Source organism: Ixodes scapularis, unplaced genomic scaffold (assembly GCF_016920785.2).
Source record: "Ixodes scapularis isolate PalLabHiFi unplaced genomic scaffold, ASM1692078v2 PGA_scaffold2__306_contigs__length_199485367, whole genome shotgun sequence".
In the NCBI taxonomy this organism is placed as follows: domain Eukaryota; kingdom Metazoa; phylum Arthropoda; class Arachnida; order Ixodida; family Ixodidae; genus Ixodes; species Ixodes scapularis.
In genome coordinates this window covers 168,506,505-168,526,858 of record NW_024609857.1, presented here as the reverse complement: position 1 = coordinate 168,526,858, position 20,354 = coordinate 168,506,505, and the positions used below count along the sequence as shown (strand labels likewise).

At 44.2% G+C, this 20,354-nt stretch overlaps 1 protein-coding gene across 2 annotated transcripts in view; it reads left to right on the top strand.

The window, feature by feature from the left end:
* Window positions 1-20,074, top strand: part of LOC8039352 (polynucleotide 5'-hydroxyl-kinase NOL9) — a 100,302-nt gene extending 80,228 nt beyond the window's left edge. For both annotated transcript variants that reach the window (XM_029972573.4, XM_029972579.4), the window contains 4 exons: window positions 1,627-1,741; window positions 11,690-11,762; window positions 17,668-17,801; window positions 19,896-20,074. In XM_029972573.4, coding sequence (XP_029828433.2) covers window positions 1,627-1,741; window positions 11,690-11,762; window positions 17,668-17,801; window positions 19,896-20,015 — 442 coding nt within the window. In that variant the 3' untranslated portion in view covers window positions 20,016-20,074. The remainder of the gene's footprint in view (window positions 1-1,626; window positions 1,742-11,689; window positions 11,763-17,667; window positions 17,802-19,895) is intronic.
* The last annotated feature ends 280 nt before the right edge of the window (window positions 20,075-20,354 follow it).

Sequence of the window (20,354 nt, the reverse complement as noted above, 5' to 3'; positions counted from 1 at the left end):
TAATACACTGGTGATTAAAAAATAAGCACCGAAAAACATGCACCGATTTTCGCTCAAAAATAAACACCGGAAAAAAATACCGTAATCATTACCCATGTCACCTTTTTGGGTGATATGTGAATTTCCAGAAGAACAGCGAGTTATCACCCCCCCTAGGAATACGCCGACTACAGAGCAGGCGACCCGTTTTTCCCCGCGTTAGATTGCGGTGACCACGAACCGTACGGAGGTCACAGGACGTCCGTGAAAAATAAAAAGGAGGCAAACAACGATCTACTCTGTGCACGCTTCATCCCCGATTTCCACGACCCCAAGGCCGAAGGACATTTGTGTGAAGGATAACAATAAAATAAAACTTTGCGTCAAAAAAAAAAAGCCCGTTTAAAAAAAAAAAAAAAGTAGAAACAAGCACAACGCGTTGACGGACCGCGAGGTTGTGGAACACCTCGCGGTCCGCTTGACACAGGACGGTTGTCTTCGACCCATAGCTCCAAGGTGAATTTGCCACTTGCGAAAACACGGAGACCTACCCAGCGAGAACCAGGAAAGCAAGACACGCACACTGACGCCTCGGCGTGCAGAATGAAACAGGATACGGGCGCGGAATACGGCCGCGGAAGAACACCTCGCACAGTGCCGATCCGGCCGATCTCCGAACGGACGATTTCGCATTTCGTGGACAGCGAGCGCCACCGCACGGGAGAGAGAGGTACCTTAAAAACGACGAAAACAAGCACCGACACCTTGGTTCTTTATATTTGCTGTAGTTACGGAACAAATCGACTTACATGAATAATTTGAATATTATTCGATTCCGTAATAAATTTAGACGACATTAAGCGCAATACTTTTCATGTTTGAATTTAGATAATTTTGTAAATTCGCTCCGAACGCAAGAGTGCCGAATTAGCCGATTTTGACCATTTTCATGAATTTTTAAAGAATATAATTAAATGTATGATGAAACAATTGTTGCGCTTAGTGTCTCGATAATGACTCAATGTCTTTAAAGCCGAAATTTTCAAGAAGATCCGCGCAGCCGTTATTATGTGAGAATTTTTTTAATTTGGTGAAAAACCTCATGTATTCTCTATGGGGCTCTGAGGTGCGCCCCCTCTTAAGACAAAGCGGAGCACGGGGGATGAAACAACGCAGAACCCAGGAACCCTGGGTTCAGTGCCCGACGATTTCTGTCTGGATGAGCGTCATACCGGTGTGCGGTCGTGCGACACTGCCGCGTGATGCATGTTAAAGACCCCGAGCTAGCGGTGGTGCTGCATAAATTTCTCCCGCGTAGTGGTGAGAGAAACCAGACTGGGACTGACTCGCTTCCTGCAAGAAAGTGCTGCTGCAAAACAGATCCCTCGAATTGCTTTTCTTTTTGCCCACCCGTGCGCTCGGTTCTAAAGTTAGGTCTAAAGGTATTCTCCGGAACCATGGAACGGACATTTTTGTGCGCTCGACAGTGTTCTAAAATTTGGTCAATTGCAACCCACGCTGGTCACGAACTAGCCCGCGCATCTGCTCCTTCGAAGCGGTTTGTGCGAGAGCTTGTAGCGAGGCAGGAACAACATTTCTCGCGAAGAAGAGCTGGCGCTAACTGGGATCGTCCGCGTCCCTTCCCAGGGTGCCCTGGTGTTCGCTGGCCATCCACGACTGCGACGGCGTCGTGCGCAAGCAGGACCTCCTCCACGTCGTGGCCGGCAGCGTGGTGGCGCTCTGCGTGGTCCCCAGGGAAACGGTAGGTTCTTTTCTTCATCACGAGGCGTTGCGAGAGACCCCCGTCACGAGAGCGCCTCGCTTGCCAGTTGAGTCGTTTGCAGCCATGTTGCGGAGGTCTGAAAGTCGGACACCCTTCTTCGTGGAATCACTCAAGCTAGAGAGGAACTTCTCTGCCTGAGCCACTTGGCCGTTTAGTCTAGTGCCCCCTTACGCATTAAGAGGGCACTAAAGTGGTCTCTGAGATTGTCCATTTATGGTTGCAACTCACTCACGGCCTCCGAGCATCCTAAAAGCTCGGGAATGAATTGGCACACGTCCCATTTTCCTACTAGAAATAGAATCAAAGAAAACGATGCGCCCAATTTTTTGCAATCTGGCGCAGAAATTGGAACGCCAATTGCAATCCCGTTCCGACCTCTTCTAATGTATTGGCCACACGTGGAAGTTCCCGTGGCCATGTTTCTCCGTCTCGCTCCGAAGTAAAGCTTTGGCATCTTGACGTCGTTCGATCCGCACAAGTTGCTCAGGTTCCATCTTGTCCCCCGCAATTGTAAGCTAAGTGACGGCAACGCACCGCCATGTTTTTCGTTTATCTGTGCTGGAATAATCCTCTACGAAGCTTTTGTGTGTTGGTCTGCATGGAAATCGCTATGGGAAGACATTCGCCAGTGCCAGTAATTGATCAAATCCACACGAAAAGCATTTCTCGCTTTAAGGTAGCTAAGGTAAGTGGAGGAGACCTGTGTTCTCAAGTTCCGGGTCTTGTGTAAAAGATGTTTCATTTCATTTAATTTATTTCACCCCTAAGGGTATGGAGATTTTGTGTAATTTTCTTATTTATGAAAGAATACTTATATTATACACTGATATAGCACATCTCGCACCTACTCAAAATATGCAATCAGATATTGAATAGTATCTTTACTAAAACCCAAGTTATGGGAAATCGGTCGAATTTGAATAAATCATTTGTTACGGGTCCATTAAAAAAAATTATTCATAAATTATAAAAAATCTTAATGCAACTGTGTCCACAAAGGTGTAATTTGTGCGGTATAATGCTATTTTAGATTTTAAGTGAGTGTTATGTTACTAAAAAATGACTGTAATTATAGTGTAAAATACTTGCTTTCTCATTATTTAAGAAAATAATTAATTGAATACAACTCTTAAGTTGGAGGACTATAAAAATTGCATCACTGCCCAGCTCCATTTTTCCCGATTCAAATAGCACCAGACGTTTTAATATTGTCCGAGACAAACTTCAGAAAGCGCCTGCGAGGCATCGGTACTTGTGAGAGAAGTGTGAAGAGAGAAGAAAGCACTTAATTAAAGTATGTGTATTCCTACTGAATGTTCATAGAAAATTAAGACTTAATCTTTCTTTTTTTTTATGTTTTGGAAATTAGAGCAATAATATTTTGTACAGAGCCGGGTGGGTATGTTTAAATATCAGAAAAGCCATTTTCTCAAAAATGACTTGTCCCCAACTTTTTAGCATTCAAAGACCCAGCCTTTCCCCTTAAAAAAAAACTTCTATAACACCCACAAAAATTGTTTCAGGATACCTGGCCATACACTGCAGAAATTCTGGATGTGTTGCGAATTTTGAAAATTGTTCTGTAATAGCATGAAGTCGGAATTAGCTGACCAGAGAGATAATGGAAGCTCAGAAAATAGGGCTTCTCGAAGACAAGTGTGTTAGTAATCCATCCTTATCTCTGTCTCAAAAAGAGCTTGAATTTTTATCCTGATAATTGCGGTGAGGAGTGAAAAGCATATTTAGAAGTGTTTCCTGTATTCGTGCTATTGTGCTGGTCGTGGAGATTTCGAGAGTCAACCCAATGAAAAGAACAAAGAACTGGCAGAATACAAAGAGTTGTAAATCAGCGTGTGTGTTTGTCCTTCTGTGTGTCGTTTTGAGTGATTGGCCTTGCGCTGTTACCTTAAGATATGGTTTTTTCTGCTTGTACATTGCATCAAGAACTTAGAAAACAAGTTATACAGTCAAACCTCCTTATATCGAACACGGATATATAGAATTATTGCTTATATCGAATCATTGTCGAACTGTCATAAGAATTACATGCATTTTAAATTTTTTATATTAAACTCTGTCGGTTAAAAAATGAATATATCGAACTCCGCAGCTCCGGAAAGCGTGCGCTCCGGAGACAGGCGGCAGGCTTTCCCGCAGCACATCGGAGGATACGGCGGGCTTTCCCGCAACACATCGTAGGATAGCGGTGGCGCAGCAGGCGTTTGTGACTTATTCAAGCGCATGCCCGCATAAAGCTTTATGCCTATGGTGCTGGGAACGCCATCCGGATTTGGCGGCATACGGGCTCAGTCAGCTCAATCGTATCGCCAGCCTCGCTCTTTTCTTGCCCTGTGCGTGGCTCCCAAAGTTTCCTTCCTCCGGGTTCGTTCCTCCGACCTTGCGTCAACCGCATGTGGCGTACAGATGGCAACAAACGTAAAGAAACGTACGTCGCTGACGTTTGCGACAAAGCTTGATATCGTCCGCCGCGTTGAAAAAGGAGAAAAGAAGTCCAGTGTTGCCGAAGTGCACAACATACCGCGAAGCACTTTGAGCACGCTGCTGAAGACGAAAGGCAGCATCAGATAGAAGGCTGAACGAAGCAAGCCCTCCAGCGCACGCCGTGTTCGGACACCAGCTTTCGAAAAAGTGGAAAGATCACTTTACATGTGGCTTATGGATGGAAGGGCTTGGAACATTCCGGCGTCGGGGCCGATGCTTCAACACAAAGCAAAGGACTGTCGCGTTCATCCTCCAAGCACGAAACATCGCTGCAAGTAGCGGGCGGCTACAACGTTTCAAAGCCTGTTACAACATTGTCGGGAAGACGATCTCACTTTTACGCCACTACTGCAGTGCGATCGACGGTAGTGGTCTGGCGCTTGTGGACCACTTGGAGACAGTGGAGCGGGCCGTAATCATGCAATCAACTCCATGAAGCAATCTATGCTGCGGCAGTTTTTTTCGCCGGAATAAATAGTTCACCTTAAGGGGGGACACTACCTAAAAAAGTGAATTTTGAACCACTTGTCTGATTTAAATGACATTTACAGGGCTTATATCTGTTCACGTTGAGAACATTTGTGCAAAATTTTTTTAGCCTGTGTGAAGTTAAAAAAAAGTTGTAAATGTTCAAAGATGAAAGCAAGTGCGTCTGCATAGGAAAATGAAATTACTCATAAATTTGTCGTTTTCATGTGTTATATTGCTTTAGAACAGTTCAGAGCAGATAGCTATAGAGCTATATTTCTATATTATACCATCTTTCATGACAAAAACGCCATTGAACACGAATGCTGTTTTTTAGATTTCTATCCTTTGTCCAAAATGCTAGTTCTTGAACATGAGAAATGGTAAAAATAAAAAAAAATTCAATCTCATAGCTATGTTCCCCTTAAAAAAATTCAATCTCATAGCTATGTTTCCCTTAAAAATTCACCCCAGAAAAACTTATAAAAATTAATCCAAGTTATGTAATAACAAATGATAGTTTTCCTAAAGGGAAACTTATGCCAAAAAATGGAATGGAGAAAAATTCGTTCGAAGTGCTCCAACCTCTACCTTTTCTTTAGCATTGGTGGACCGAAAATAATTTATAAAAAATTAACTATGCGGTGTAAACTAATGAAACTTTCTGGGAATAGTCTGTAGATGTTGGTGGATGTAAAGATGACATTTTTCAAAATCAACTTTTTTTGCAGAAATTGTTTTTTCTGGGTAGTGTCCCCCTTAACGCTTCACATAGTCATTTTTGCCGCTAGCCTGTTAGTGATTAGATCGCGCTGTACTTTGACGCTTTTTTTGTGTTATTTTGTATATCGAATTTTGATTATATCGGACTATTTCACGGTCCTTGCACTGTTCGATATAACGAGGTTCAACTGTATCAATTCTAGTTCCAGATTTAGAAAGAGAAAATTAAGATTAAAAGGTTAAAAAGCGCGAACAAATGAGGACAATAAAGAAACACGGACGACAGGACAGGCGCTTCACTCTCAACTGGTTTTTATTAACACCATTGTCACCTATATATACACATTGCCCAAACCACATCGGATTCAATCGCGACAATCAGAGCCAACCTTCCAGAAACACCATCTCACTCTGGAGCAAATACAAAGACGGAGCGCTGACGCAATTGTTTTCTTTCTTTTTTATGTAGAATGCTTCTATAATCTCTCTTTCCTTTTTTTCCTTTGCCTTTCTCAAAAACTTCGTGCCAGTCAGGTCAGGTTTACATCCACATCGCCTACAATGGTCAGCGAGGTGGCCCCTTGCGTTGTTGCGGGGGCCATCTTTTAATCAGTAATAGACCAACTAGCCCAAACCCAAGTTTTAATGCAAACGAAGATTAAGCACCATAAACTGAAAATTTAATTTCGATATCGTAAATAATTTGTATGAAATTTTTCCTGCCGCATTTCGTTAAGGGGACACTGACAGGGTATTTATGCTTACCAAGGTTTTTATTTTTACTTGACATATGAGAGCCCAGCTGCCCAAAACACAATTTGCGCCTCAAAATTTGTTTCTTTTCCCTTCGAAAATTGCTGACCGAGAACTGGCCGGTTTGAGTTACTCTCACTTTCTTCTCCGTGGTCACATGCCGTTCAGATACAGATACCAAACATAATCAAAGTTTTAGGTCATTTTAAGGCACACACTTAATATTAAAAATAAAAAGCAATTATGAAACCCATTTCTTGTGGCTTCTAAAAAACTGAAAATATGTTGATTGAATAAAAAAATGAAAGCTGTTTACAACTCCCTGTAATGCCGAATTCGAGCGCAGCACTTGAGGAGGAGGAGGACGAGAATACCGAGGGGAAGGTATATCCTTTCTCCCTCCTCCTCACGTCCTCATCCTGTCTGCTACTCCCCCCTCCGAGCGGCGTCACCGTCGCCTCACGGGGGTCACGTGACCCCTGTGAGGTCACGTGACGATGCCGTCATCAGTGACGTCACCAGTGTTGATGACGTCATCGTCATTGACGACGTCGTAAGTGACGTCAGTGATGAAGTCATCGTCATCGTCACTGATGGCATCATCGGCATCGTCATCGTCACTGATGACTATCAGTAACGTCACTGATGAAGTCCTCAACATCGTGATTGTCATCACTGATGACGTCATCAGTGACGTCACACGCCCCATTATGCACCGCGCAATAACGCCGACGGCGACACCATTCAAGCCGGAAACAAATGCCTAGGAGCTGCGCTCTAAAAAAAAAAAAAAAGTTGCAAGGAGTTTTAGAAGTACATGCACTGTGCAATTCTCAACATAATGTCGTATCGGGGGAGTCGCAGGCTGGACGACTGGACGAAGCAGATTAACCGGGCCTTCACCACTCATTTTCCACTCTTATAAGTACAAAACAGCCGATCTTGAAGTGCACAAAAAACAAATGGTGCCCGCAACATTGTTGCCTGCTTCACGCAACCAAAAAAACAAAGTAAAGTAAAAATGAAGTTGGGGAGGGTAGCCATGTAACTTACGGCGACTCTCTCTTCCTCTACATTTCTCCCTCCTCCCAGTCCATAAGCTGTGGCCATTAACTCCATGCTCATGTTTCGGTTTCGAGCAGTTGGGTTTTTTGGCTTTACCATATATACTCGCAGAATGAACGCACCTTTTTTTCCGAAAAATTGGTGCAAAGTGGGGGGGGGGGGGGGCGTTCATTACGCGAAGTAAAATTTTTGCGTCCCTATTTACTCGCATAATGAACGGACCTTTTATCCTGAAAAATCGAAGTACCTTCTTATGTCTTTGCGCGCGGCGCCCGACCCCGTACCCAAAGTAAGCTGTGCAAAAAAAAAAAACCCTCTTTGTTTTCTTTTTTTCTTAGTTCCTTGGGTTTTCTTTTTGTCGCCTTTCACAAGCTGTTTTGTTTGCTTAAGCGAGGGCACTCCGCTTATCTTTCTTATCTCCTTGCGCGCGCGACGCACGACCCCCCCCCCCCCCGTAACCAAACTGCGCTGTGCAAAAAAAAAAAAAAAAGAAGAAAAAAAGTTCCTCTTTTTCTTTTGTTTTTTCTCAGTTCCGTGGGTTGTTTTTTTTTTTTTTTCTTTTTGCGGCCTTTTCATAGGCTGTTTTGTTTGCTTAGAGGGCTTCTCCGCTCCTCTTTCTTACCTCCTTGCGCGCGGCGCGCGACCCCCGGTAACCAAACTGCGCTGTGCAAAAAAAAAAAAAAAGAGAAGGTAAAAAGCTTTTTTGTTTTTGTTTTCTCTTAGTTCCGTGTTTTTTGGGGTTTTTTTTTTGCTGCCTTTCCCAAGCTGTTTGGTTCGCTTAGAGCGCTTCTCCGCTTCTCTTTCTTATTTCCTTGTGCAAAGCGGCGCGCGAACCCAAAGTCCAAAGTCCAAACTGCGCTGTGAAAAAAAAAAAATAAATAAAAAAAGCTCCTTTTTATGTTTTCTTTTCTTGCTTCCGTTGGATCTTTGCGAATTTTTTTAACGCCTTTTGCAAGGCGCTTTGTTCGCCCATGCTGCCCATGCATTGGCGACCTCAGTGCACCAGGATAAAAAAGTGCGTTCATTTCGCGCGCGTGGGGGGAGGGGGTCAAAATTTTGACTCCGAGTTGGGGGTGCGTTTATTACGCGAGTGAAAAAAAAGTCTAAATTTTAAAAGCCGACTTGGGGGGTGCGTTCATTACGCGAGTGCGTTCATTGTGCGAGTAAATACGGTATTAAAAATATACGTAACTCTGTAGCAAAATATTGATTGGGTAGTCGTCTGACACCATATTAAATCGCCTGGCAAAAAATAATAAAACATTTCTGGGGGGTGTGAGTCTTTCTTTTTGATTCCTTAACCGTTTTGGACAAACCTAGCTCGTCAACGTGGAGTCGTCCCCGAACCGTTCAGGACGAGTATAACACGTCTGCTTTCGCCGGTTTACGTTCTGAACCGTTTTGGACGAACCAGACTCGCTCTGCCAACAGATGGCGGCACTGAATTTTTTTCAATTTTGCTTCCATTTTGTTTGTGGCTAGAAACTTGATTTTTAAGACATCAAATGTAACTTTGAAGACAACAATTAAGCAGTTGAGGTTCAGAAATTCCCCAAAACTTAGAACAGGGGTTAAAGAAAAAAGTGCCAGCGTTTGGCCCTGGTGACGGGAGGGCAATTCTGCCGAAGCAGCGCGTTACCGCCGATTTTATTCGTATAGACCGACACGCGGAGCGGCTCTGTTTACCAACACGGCCGGAAGGCCGCGCATGCGCGGTAGCTATGTGGGCAAAAGCATCCCGGCTCTCCGTGTTTTCGCCATTGCGCTCTATGGCGTGCGCTCGTTGTTGACGTTGTAGGGACGCTTGTATCTTTATTTGGGCGTCGCATTTTTTCATAACGTATGTCGTATGCTATGCCCGACTATTTGAGCTCGTTGCCCGAGCCTGAACGGTAGCGGTATCGAAACAAATTGTGCGTGGACGGCGTTGCCTACGATGATCCGTACGCCGTAAACAAGGCCTAGGTGCTGTACTTCCGACGTAAAGTTGCTGCCACGGAAGTCGACGGCTCAGGTCGTCGTTTATTTAGTTTTCGCCAAGTCAGTTCACGGCCGACACGGTGCAGGCCTACAAGTCTCTTGAGGCCTACGATTACATCGAGTCGGTTTCCGCACTGCCGGCGGGATCAGCAGACTGTGGGTCTGCGGAAGTGTGTGTATTCATTAATTGATTAAATACACAGAGCGTCTTCAATTCAAGGTATGATATTTTTCATACCCTCGTGACCACAAGGCATTACAACCAGTAAAGGTTTGTCCGTTTCGCAATCTTGGCGGTAACAGGTTACAAGTAAAAGCGTTACCAGGAACGCGTTACTTTTTTCAGTAACGTAGTAACCTACTCGTTACGTTTTTGACACAGTAACGGGTAACGAACTTATGTTACTATTTCAAGTAACGTAGTTACGTTAGTCGTTACTACTTCCCAAGTCTTAAAGAAATTACACTTCAATTGTTTCCGTGTTTTAGGCGTCAAGCCATGTTTTCTTTGCGTTTTTTCTCGTAAGTATTTAGGTGAAACTGTAAAAAGAGATAAAGTATTTATGTTCAGCTACTGCTTGATATACGACCTGTATCGTCAAAACCGTAAAATGTGTTAAATCATAATTTAAAAAAAAGTAACGCAGAAGTAACGTGCCTTACTTTTTATCGGTAGCGGTAACGCGTTCCTTTTATTTTTAGAGAACGTAACTCAGTAAGGTGTACCTTTTATTTGCAAGTAACGGGTGACGTATTTCGCTACTTTTTTCGGTAACGCCTACAACACTGCCGTTCTGTCGCCGATCCCCTTCTGCTCGGTAGCACGTGCGTAACGAGCCTCCGACGAGCGCTTGGCCGGTGCGTTGTGCGCGAACACCATGGGAACAAAATCCGGGTGATCTCGATCAGACAACGGTTTCCCTGCACATAAGCAAGCCTCGGGACGGAGATTGAAATGGAAGCCGCACTTGCCTCCAAGAAAGTGTTTGCCGCACAAACGGTCGTTCGCGCGAGGCGACCATTCTTTTCGATCCACGGATATTATCCACCTTCTATGCCTTTCAGAGTCTGCCGAGAACTTGTGGAAACTCACTCTGCTGCTTTTCTTGTACATTTCGGTGCAATTAACGGCAACACAGCTTCGCGACATGCTGAAATGCTATGACGCCCATGCGAAACGTGCGAGCTTTTGCCCACACCCCTCGGCTCCGGCGCGATCGCAGCGCCGCCGCAGCTCCGTGACGTCAAGCCCGCGTGCCGGTGTATAAAGCTTTCAGGACTGTTTGGAACCAGAATGCTCAATTGCAGCTGAGAAAGAGGCAGAGCATTCCAGGAGAAAATCACAAAAGAAAGATCCAGACTGACCGGGGTTCGAACCAACCGCGTTCCTTCGCGTGGCAGCCGCGTGCATTGCAAACTCGGTCATGCACGGGGCAATATAGTTACGTATTTATTTCCAGCTCCTCATTAACAATTGGATAAAGACATTTTAAACAACTCCTTCCTTACCGTAAGGTTTCCAGGCCCGTGTCAAAGCAATATTGAGTAAATGAAATATAAGTAGAAGTATACAGTCAAGACCGGTTATAACAAAGTCAACAGGAATCATAAATCACTTCGCTATATCCGGTATTTCGTTATAACCGACTTCGGTTATAACGAAGTTCAAAAGCGAACGGGAAATCGTGATCACTTCGCTGTAGCCGCTATTACATTATAACAGAATTCGTTATAACTGGTCTCGACAGTACATGTTAAACGGAACGAGCACCGCTAGTTTTCGACCCTTTTCAAGTTCTGAAATGCAACATGGATGTTCGCGGTTCCCAGATGATGCTTCCATATTCTAATGTCGGTCTCGCCAAAGTTCTACAGGATGTCACAAAAAACGATTTACAGGATTTTCTTTAACGCACAAATAAACTAGGCATCGCCGAACGCTCATTCTCCACTCAAAGGTAGCGCTAGAGGTCACAACCAGATGTCAAAGTTTCAGCCCGATGCGATACCTTATTCAAAAGTTATGAGTGATTTTCTGAAAGTTCAATGGGAAAATGGCGGCCGACGGAGTTTTCGAATATATGGGGCTGTATGGCACCAGAAACCGGGACTGGGCAAAATTGGGCTCCATTTCCCCATTGAGAATTTCAGAAAATCACTTATAGCTTTTGAATAAGGTATGGGATCGGGCTGAAACTTTGGCATCTGATTGTAACCTCTAGTGCTACCTTTGGGCGGAGAATGAGTGTTCGGCGATGCCTAGTTTATTTATGCGGTAAAGAAAACGCTGCAAATTTTTTTTTGTGACACCCTATATATAATTATAGCTTTGTCTCAGTGGAACCGACATACCTCGATGCCTTCTTACTACACGCTCGTGACACGCTTCCAAGTTGATGAGATTGGCTTTCTCGTTTCTTTTTTTATTTTTTTCAGCTCCTGGAAACGAACAAGAGCGACTACCCGAAATTCGTTGAGGGAACTGGACCCTACGAGTGTCTGGGATACGGTGAGAGGCTTTGGATGATCTGCGGGGCTTGGTGTTGCTTCCTGCTTTCTGAGAACTTCTCAGAGTCTTAGTTAAAGGGACACTGAAAGGTTATTTATGCTCGCCAAGGTTTTTATTTGTTCATGACGTACGAGAGCCCAACTACCCAGAACCGAATTTGCGGCTCGAAATTTGTTTTCTTTCCACCCGAAAACCGCCGATGGAGAACTGGCTGGCTTGAGTCGCACTCACTCTCTTCTCCGTGGTCACATGCCATTTTCTATGGTTTAGACACAAGCACCAAAGATGATCAAAGTTGAGGGTCATCGCGGGCACACACTCGATACTACAGGGTGAAACAAGGAGACGGCAGGCTCTTTAAATCGACCGGAAAATTCGGTTTCTTAACCTATCGCGCTACGACTTTGTGCAGCGTTGCCCACAGATGGTGCATTTTTTTTGTGAAATTTGAAAAGAGCGAACTTACCTGAGAAAAAAGTAAAGAAAGATAAAGGCTTAGCTCCTATGGAAACGCAGCGAAGCCACTGGTCTGCAAACAACACGGCGCCATTTCGCCCGGGAAACAAGAGATGGCGCAAGCGGTCGCGACGCCAACTGCCGTCAACGAACGAGCAGACGACGCCGAGAGCCGGCGTAATTTGCAGACAAGGAACTCCAGTGTTACTGCACCTGTTTTTGTTTCTGCGACTGCCGCCGCCTGCGGAGCGCGCGCCGCTTTTGAGCCGAAAAGATTGTCTGCTAAAGACGCTGACTTTCGGCGCCGTGTGCTCGTTTGTTGGCACCGTTCGTTGCACCATCTCTTGTCTCCCTTGCGAAACGGCGCCGTGTTGTTTGAAGTCCAGAGGCGTCGCTGCATTTCCATAGGAGCTAAGCCTTTTTCTTTCTTCACTGTTTCCTCAGGTAAGTTCGCTCTCTGCAAATTAAAAAAAAAAAAAAAGAAAAAATGCACCATCTGTGGGCAACACTGCACAAAGTCGCAGCGCGATAGGTTAAGAAACCGAATTTTCCGGTCGATTTAAAGAGCCTGGCGTCTCCTTGTTTCACCCTGCAGAAATGGACAACAAATATGATACCCATTTTTTGTCTTCTAAAAAGCTGCAAATACAGTAAAACCTCGTTATAACAAAATGGGATATAACAAACTAATGGATATAACAAAGCAATCGTAATTCCCCTTGCTTGCTAATAGTGAAGAAATGGACATTGGCTATAACAAACTAATGGTTATAACGAAATAATTACGACCACTCCCTCAACTTTGTTATAACAAGGTTTTACTGTACATAAAAAAAAAAATTTGCACAGCTACGTTATTTCTGGTATATTCCTCCTCCTCTATATTTCCTCTTCCTCTCCAGTCCGGTCTTGGTTTTGAGCAGTTGCATTTTTTGGCTTTATTAATAATATGCATGACACTGTTGCAAAATATTGATTGGGTAGTGTTCTGACACCGTAATAAATCGCCTAGCAAAAATAAAAAAAAAAATTTGGGGGTGTCAATGTTTTTTTAAAGGGCCGCTGAAAAAAAAAAGAATGCTTTTTCTTTCACCAGTCTGGTTGGGACACGCGTGTTAAAAAATGAATTTTATGCGAAACATTTTTTTTAAAGCAATATTAATGGTGCGAGACACGATTTAGCGGTAGTCACCTCCTTTCCACTTGTTTTATTTTTCGGCATTTTGGGCATGGGGAGGAGAGGTGGATCCACTTGGCCATCACGGCGAGGTGGAGAGAATGGATGACCATTTCGTTACGTCCAAGGACGGAATTTAAAACAAGTCTCGCACCGTCAATATTGCTCTAAAAATTTTTTCTTTTTTTTTTTTGCGTAAAATGCATTTTTTTTACATGTGTGTCCCAACCAGACTGTTTAAAAAAAATCATTTTTTTCTAGTGGCCCTTTAAGCAACCTCGTGGCTACTTTTGAGCAGTTGCTCAGATTGAGTCAAGTGACCCCTTAGTCTACGGTGGCTGGACTCGGACCAATGCGTTCAGCGTCTTGTCCCTCCCGCGCGTCGAAAGTGGTTCCCAGGTGGCAACAAAGGACAAGTGTCGCGCCGTCGGATGTCGCCATCCTGGTGGTCGGCCGTACAAATGCTGGCAAAAATCGTGAGCAAATGCCGGTGTAGTTCCCGATTTGTGGCTTCCGAAACTTGCGTGGACTGCGATGCCAGAGAGCAACGTGAAGCAGAAGAGGCGCCTGCCACATCCATCGCCGCTACTGGGATGCCGCTGCTGTAGGGTGGAAATGGAGGGAGCGCTTGTTAGGGCGCCGCAAACTGACCGGTTGGAGACACGTTGCAGGCACCGTACCCGAAGGCTGTGGGCGGCTGTCGGGATTTCTCCAGTTGCCAAAGAAGTCTCGGGAAAATACCGCGACGGAGGCCATCGGCGAGGCGCTCGACTTTTTCCCTTCTTGAGCGTCGCATGAATCGGAGGTGCGCTATGGAACCCACCTTTAGCAGCTCGACTTGGGACGTACGGCCACTTTTCCGGATGTTTGCGTCAGCCCGATTTTGAATTCGAGCGTATCGTGCGTAAACACCGCTCCACTTGTGAAAAACTACCGTGCTCACGTGAGAAACGCGGATCTTTGGAAAAGAGGTGCTGTGTAGTAAGTTCCGAGATTCCGACACATTTTCTGTCGGGTAGAGAGAGTGGAATCCAGTCTTGGTCAGAAAAAGAAAGCCGCAAGTTAGCTTTTTGCGAAATTGTACCGAAAGTTGTGAATTGCAAAATCAGGGAGATCCTTCCGGGTATAGTTTTTCGCATTCTCATTCGATTGAAACAATAATGAAGAAAACATTTTGCTCATTTGAGAGCTTTTGGGTCTGAAAATTTGTAGAGAGATGCTTTGCCAATGCACATGTCACATGCGCCAGTGGTGAATGACGGCCAAGCCCAGTCTTTTTCTTTAAGCGGAGATGCAAGTCGAAAAGTAGACGACCCGACTAAAAATTTTGACTTTTGTTTTTTAATGTGTTTTAATTTGCATATCTTCTAGTTTCATGTACAAAAAGAATTGTTAAAAAATGTGGCCTAGAAGTTAGTAAAAAAAAAGAACTTGAACGCCTTACCGTGGCTCACGAAAATGTTTGAAATGGTCATTTTTGAGCTTACTCCCCTCCCAGTGTCTGTGTCAGTTGCCATTAACTTATTCTACAGACCAATTTTGTTAGGTTCTAGAGGTGCAACATATATCAGCACGAAATGTAAAGTGTGTCTGGATCAAGAATCTATCGTTTGGAAATGCAGCTGTTTTTTTTGGAGGAATAAGTAGGGGTGTGCGAATACTCGAATATATGAATTCTAATAGAATAGAAAGTTCCCAAATAATTCAATTTGCGAATCGAATTCCTAGTATTCGGTCACTTGAATATTTGGCCAAAGATGCACGGTCGGCGCGGAGCTGACAAAAGAGCCATTTTATCTCCTGATGTAAGCGCCGTGATGTTAAACAGGCCATGCGAGAAACACCTCTTGGTCCTACCATTTTACAAAAATCCTAACGTTTCAAGCAGGATAGGTAGACGGAAAAATGGATGCATAGCGGCAGTTGGACAATGTCTTGTGCCACCTAACCACATTTTTTTTTTCTTCAGATTATATTGTTTAAGCCTGTTTACTCAGATTTAACACTTATCTGTTTATTTATGTGAAATGAAATCTTGGGTGCCATTTTCTTCCTTAAAATGGAAACCAAATATCACAAAATGCCCCTTTTCTAAGATATGCAAATATTTTTTTAAAAATTTGCGGTGTTAGGCATGGCTGTAATTTTGGTTTTCTTGTGACGTTTAGGGTGGATAGATTATGTTTGTGCCATAAAATTGGATCTTTAGTGCCCAAAGTCCAACAGCAACTGCTTTTTTTTTTTTTTTTTAAACCGAAATTTTTTTGCATTTGAGGTTTTGTTCTGTATGAGATGCATATTCTGTACCAGGCGCATACTCTGCACATATAATAATCTCATTCGCAGCACACTTTGAAAAATTCCTACAAATAAAATCACTATTCAATATTCAATTCAATATTCGGCTTTTTTTTCTTGATTCGATTCAATATTCGATTCGATAACTACTATTTGGTATTCGCACACCCCTAAGAATAAGTACTTAGTCGTGTTTTGAGATGGCATAATTGCTAGGTTATTTCCTCTTCCTGGAGTAATCGGACTTCTGGAGCGCCCAAAAAAATTCTTCGAATTAACCAGACACGGGGCTTAAGTGAATGGTCGCATATTTTCCCCCATAGACTCATATGTATGATTTCCAGGACCATACCCCTGCTTTGAACTAACAAAAATGATTTTGAATTACTGAGAGTCAGTTGTATGCTATACTGTTGCGCTTTTTTTTAATGCGAAAGCATTAACTGGGGGTCTCATGGAGCGAGCCGACGTCATCAGTTTGAAGCGCGAAAATGGCACCTAGTTTCCCTGGTCTCAAAGCTTCCATTGGCTGGCGCGCGGCAACGAGGCTTTCATTGGCCGCTGCGCCCATCAGTTTCAACGACCGCCGCCAGATGGCGCTGCGTGTCCGTGCCGCCAGCGCACCGAGAAAACTAACTGCCGCAACCCATGCCACTACGGGCCCCGCGCAGGTTAAAATGGACACGTTGGCGCGCGCTCGGAGGCTTCTGCTCGTCTCACCGTCGCCTTCATCATCCACATCGTCGGCAGTGCTTTTGCTCATCTCGACGCCGACGAACATGGATCTGCCTCTAGCATCCACATTGTCGCCGGTGCTTCTGCTACAACTCGAAAACATTACTCGCGCCACAGAACTCCGCAGATCACTCTGCGGCATTCCATTGGATATTCATGCTTTTGCATTCACAACTCATAAGAAGTGCTTAGGTGTTTTCCGACTTTTTTTTTTCTGTCTGCTTTTTTAGGTGGTTTTTCTATTGATTTCTAAATATAGCCTTTAAAAACTTAGTTCGTTGTGGGGGACAGCTGAAGCCAAAGTAAATACCTTATTTACTCGCATAATGAACACTTTTTTTTTCCAGAAAAATTGGCACATATTTGAAGGTACAATTTTACGTGGGTCAAAATTTTTGCATTTAGACACTTTGTGCAAATGTCATATTAGGTGCCAATATAACACGGCAACAAACTGTGGCACCTCTCAACTGATGGAGGCGCACTCACAGCTGGTCGGGGGCGCACCACAGTAACCATGCTTTATAAATTGCATACCTTTTATGGCCGCTTTCGGTGTGCCTTTTACCGAAGGAAAAGCGGCCTACGAAGCTCACTCTGCACGGAGAGCAACGCGACCGTTCCTAGGCCTAACCACTTTCACGATTTCACTGTCCGAAAGCGGACCACAGACGATGTTTGTTGACATCAACGCATCCAATAGGCGAAGAATCACCGGGGCTGGGCAATTCCTCAACCCAAGCTTCGTCAAGTGTGCGTGCCACTCGGTTTTATGGTTGATCACTTCTGCAACTATTGCATCTACACACTTGCAGCCATTACGAGAGCGGCTTTGCTTGGCTTGACTTGGCCTGACCACTTGTCAGCAAAATAAAATTGGCTTGGTGGCTAGCTAAATAGGATGCACTTCGAGACTCGCGGAGCCAAAAATTGGAGGTGTGTTCATTACGCGAGTTAAAAAAGGAAAGTCCAAATATTGGTACCCACTGTGGAGGGTGCATTCATTATGCGAGTCCGTTCATTATGCGAGTAAATACGGTAAACAGGAAATATCAAAACTTCTAAAATGAAACCTTGCAGGACACCATCTGTAATTTGTTAAAAGTCTGATTTAATATTGAACGGCGAAGGGATACTCAGAATTGAAATAACTGGGAACCGGCTTCAGTGTCACATTCCCGATCCCAATTGTGGGAAGTAATTCTTTGTGGCCACAGATTAGCCTGTCCTTCCTTGTAGGCTTGGTGCGTGCTGTGGACCCAGCCGAGAAGGTGTTCTACATCTTCAGCCCCGAGCCCAGGGAGCGGCTGTCGCAGGTCAACGCCCTGGTCACGGGAGACATCCACCTTCCCGATGCTGTACTCTTCAGCCAGGTGAGCCCAGGGAGAAACCAGACGAGGGACAAGTCTTATGCACACGCGATTTAAGCGCCTCGCTTGTCCCCTCCCCTTGTGGTCTTCTTATTTTTACCTTCTGGACAATTGTTTTCTCATTCCTAGTCCAATTTGGATTGTTTCAATCGTACCAAGCGCAGATATAGGTCCTTTAATTTCACTATGGAAATACATGGAGAGATCTTTTTACAGAAATAAATTGCCTTTCAAAATGCGTTATCAAAAATTGTGTTAGGGGCACGGGCTGTCAAGACATGGCTGCCTAACATACGCTCTAAAGCGCCGTTCACCCACTTGCAACCGAGTAGGACGGTGAGAGACAAGGCCTGTTTTTGAGCCTCTTGTGACGGCGGAGGACCCGCTCCGCAGCAGTGCATCTGGTCCTCCACCGTCACAAGAGGCCTCAAAACCAACCTTGTTTGAGCACCTGTGCACTGTGGGGATGCAATACCTCAAAGCCCGCAAGCTTCGCAGTAATTGCTTCCCCACAGTGCATAGGTGCCTGGTGAGCAGAAAAATATCGTGTGTGTTTATGCAGCCTAAACTTCGTCTGCCTCAACGGGCATCTTGTCTCTCAGCTGTAGATGAGCAATTTAGCCACTGCAGCACAGCCGCTAGCCTGGGGTCTTTAATGTGCACCATGCAGTAGGGATGCACGCTGGTAAGATGCTCATCCACTTGCTGAGCAGACTTGGGAAGCAATCCCTTACAAGTTATGGATTACCTGTAATCTATTCCTTAAGTAATTTTGTAATTGCCATATTACTTTTTTTGCGGCAGTGATTTGTAATTTAATTTCATTACAAATATTAGTAACCGATTACTCTAATTACTCGTTACTTTTTAAAAATATGAACATAGTATAGAAACTGCAGCAATATGAGTGGGCAGTTCAGTGGCATAAAGACAGCAAGTTCAGCAAAAAGAAAACATTGTGAAGAGGAGAATCACCAAAAAGCAAAACAACTTTTTTTATGACCAGTCGCTAAAACCTCTAGAAAAACGTGCAAGACATACGGTATACAAATATGCGAAAAACGAAGATCAAGACAAAAACACCAAGTAGGCGTTGTCTTCTTGATCTTATGGCGGTGGTAGGTGCTGCTAGTGAGCATGTGCACCGCTTTGGCTGCAGAATTCCAGGGATCATTTCGAGTTGCTGTAAGCTAGCGGGTTGTTGGGTGTGGTTGCAGCTCCTTGTCAGCTTTGAGGTGAACGGAGTGCACCTACGTTTTTTTCCGTTAAATGCAATATTTTGTTCTTACAAGGACCACCATAATGTGGGCATATGAGAAGTGGAAAGGAGTGTTGTAGAACATTTTTGAAAACATCAAAATTATTTCTCTGTTATCTCGATAAGTGTATGGAAAAAGTAACGTCAAAGTAATTTGTAATGTAGTAGAGTAATCCGGTACTTTTCAGCGAAAGTGATTTGTAAGTGTGATCCATTACATTTTTCAAGCAACGTGCTCGAGTCTTTCGGTGGGAAGCGCATTCAACAGCGCTAACTTGCCGCGGTCAACACTTTGATAAGTACGAATATTGGAGTTCATCTTGAAGCGAATGTAGAAGAGTGCATTATTTGAAACAATTACTAATTCGAATATTTGCGCAGCACTATATTATTGTTTAAAAATGCGCCAAATCGTCGTACAAAATGCTGTGCTGACTGGTACCAACTGACAATTATGTGCTGCCAGCATGCCATCTTGTACAGACATGGCTTGACTTGGTGTAAACCCAAACGTGATGCAAACCAGGTTTTCTTACATCTTTTGCTTTTGCAGGAAGTTTGGTGGGTTTTGAGCTCGGCTTTTTCACCTGTTCCAGATCTTGCATTGACATTTTTTCCTCAAGTTATATGCTTTCTTGCTTTCCACCTGAATGAAGTTTGTCTTTATCTTGGCTGTATGAAGTATATTTCTGCTGTACGAGGAAGCCAAGCGACAGATAGAATCTCGCTCATCAAAAGCTTCGAACAAGTAGTGACGTCGTTATATGTTCATTTTGGCGACTTTGTACTTGTTCATTCATGATGATTAGAGTAGCAGGTTTGCATCTTTGCTCTTCCAGGCCCAGATGTTCAGGCAGAAAATGCTGCCATACGTGGAGAAGAATTTGGTCTCGTCGGGCGAAGAACAACAGGAAGATGTTTTAGGAGCGAGAGTCGGGGACGAATCCGACTGCGAGTGAAGTAGGCCAGAAGCAACAATTTGAGAAATTTTAAATAAAACGAGCCCCAATGTCTGACCGATTGTGTAGTTGCAAAGTTCCTTGGATCAAGCTTCATTTTACGCTATTAGCTCGCAACCATTCAAAGCCGTAATTTGATGCAAGTTTAGCACAGAGCATCATAGGTCTGGTCTCAACAACAGTTTGTATGACGCTTTGTCTCGATGCTCCTCGGCAACACGCGAGGCACGCAGCTGGCGTCTTGCATATCAAACTGGAGTCCCTTAAATCGTAAGCAGGTGTGATAACTGCCGCGCTACGAGCGAGTTTAGTCCTGCGCTTGTAAATAGCTGCCTATAT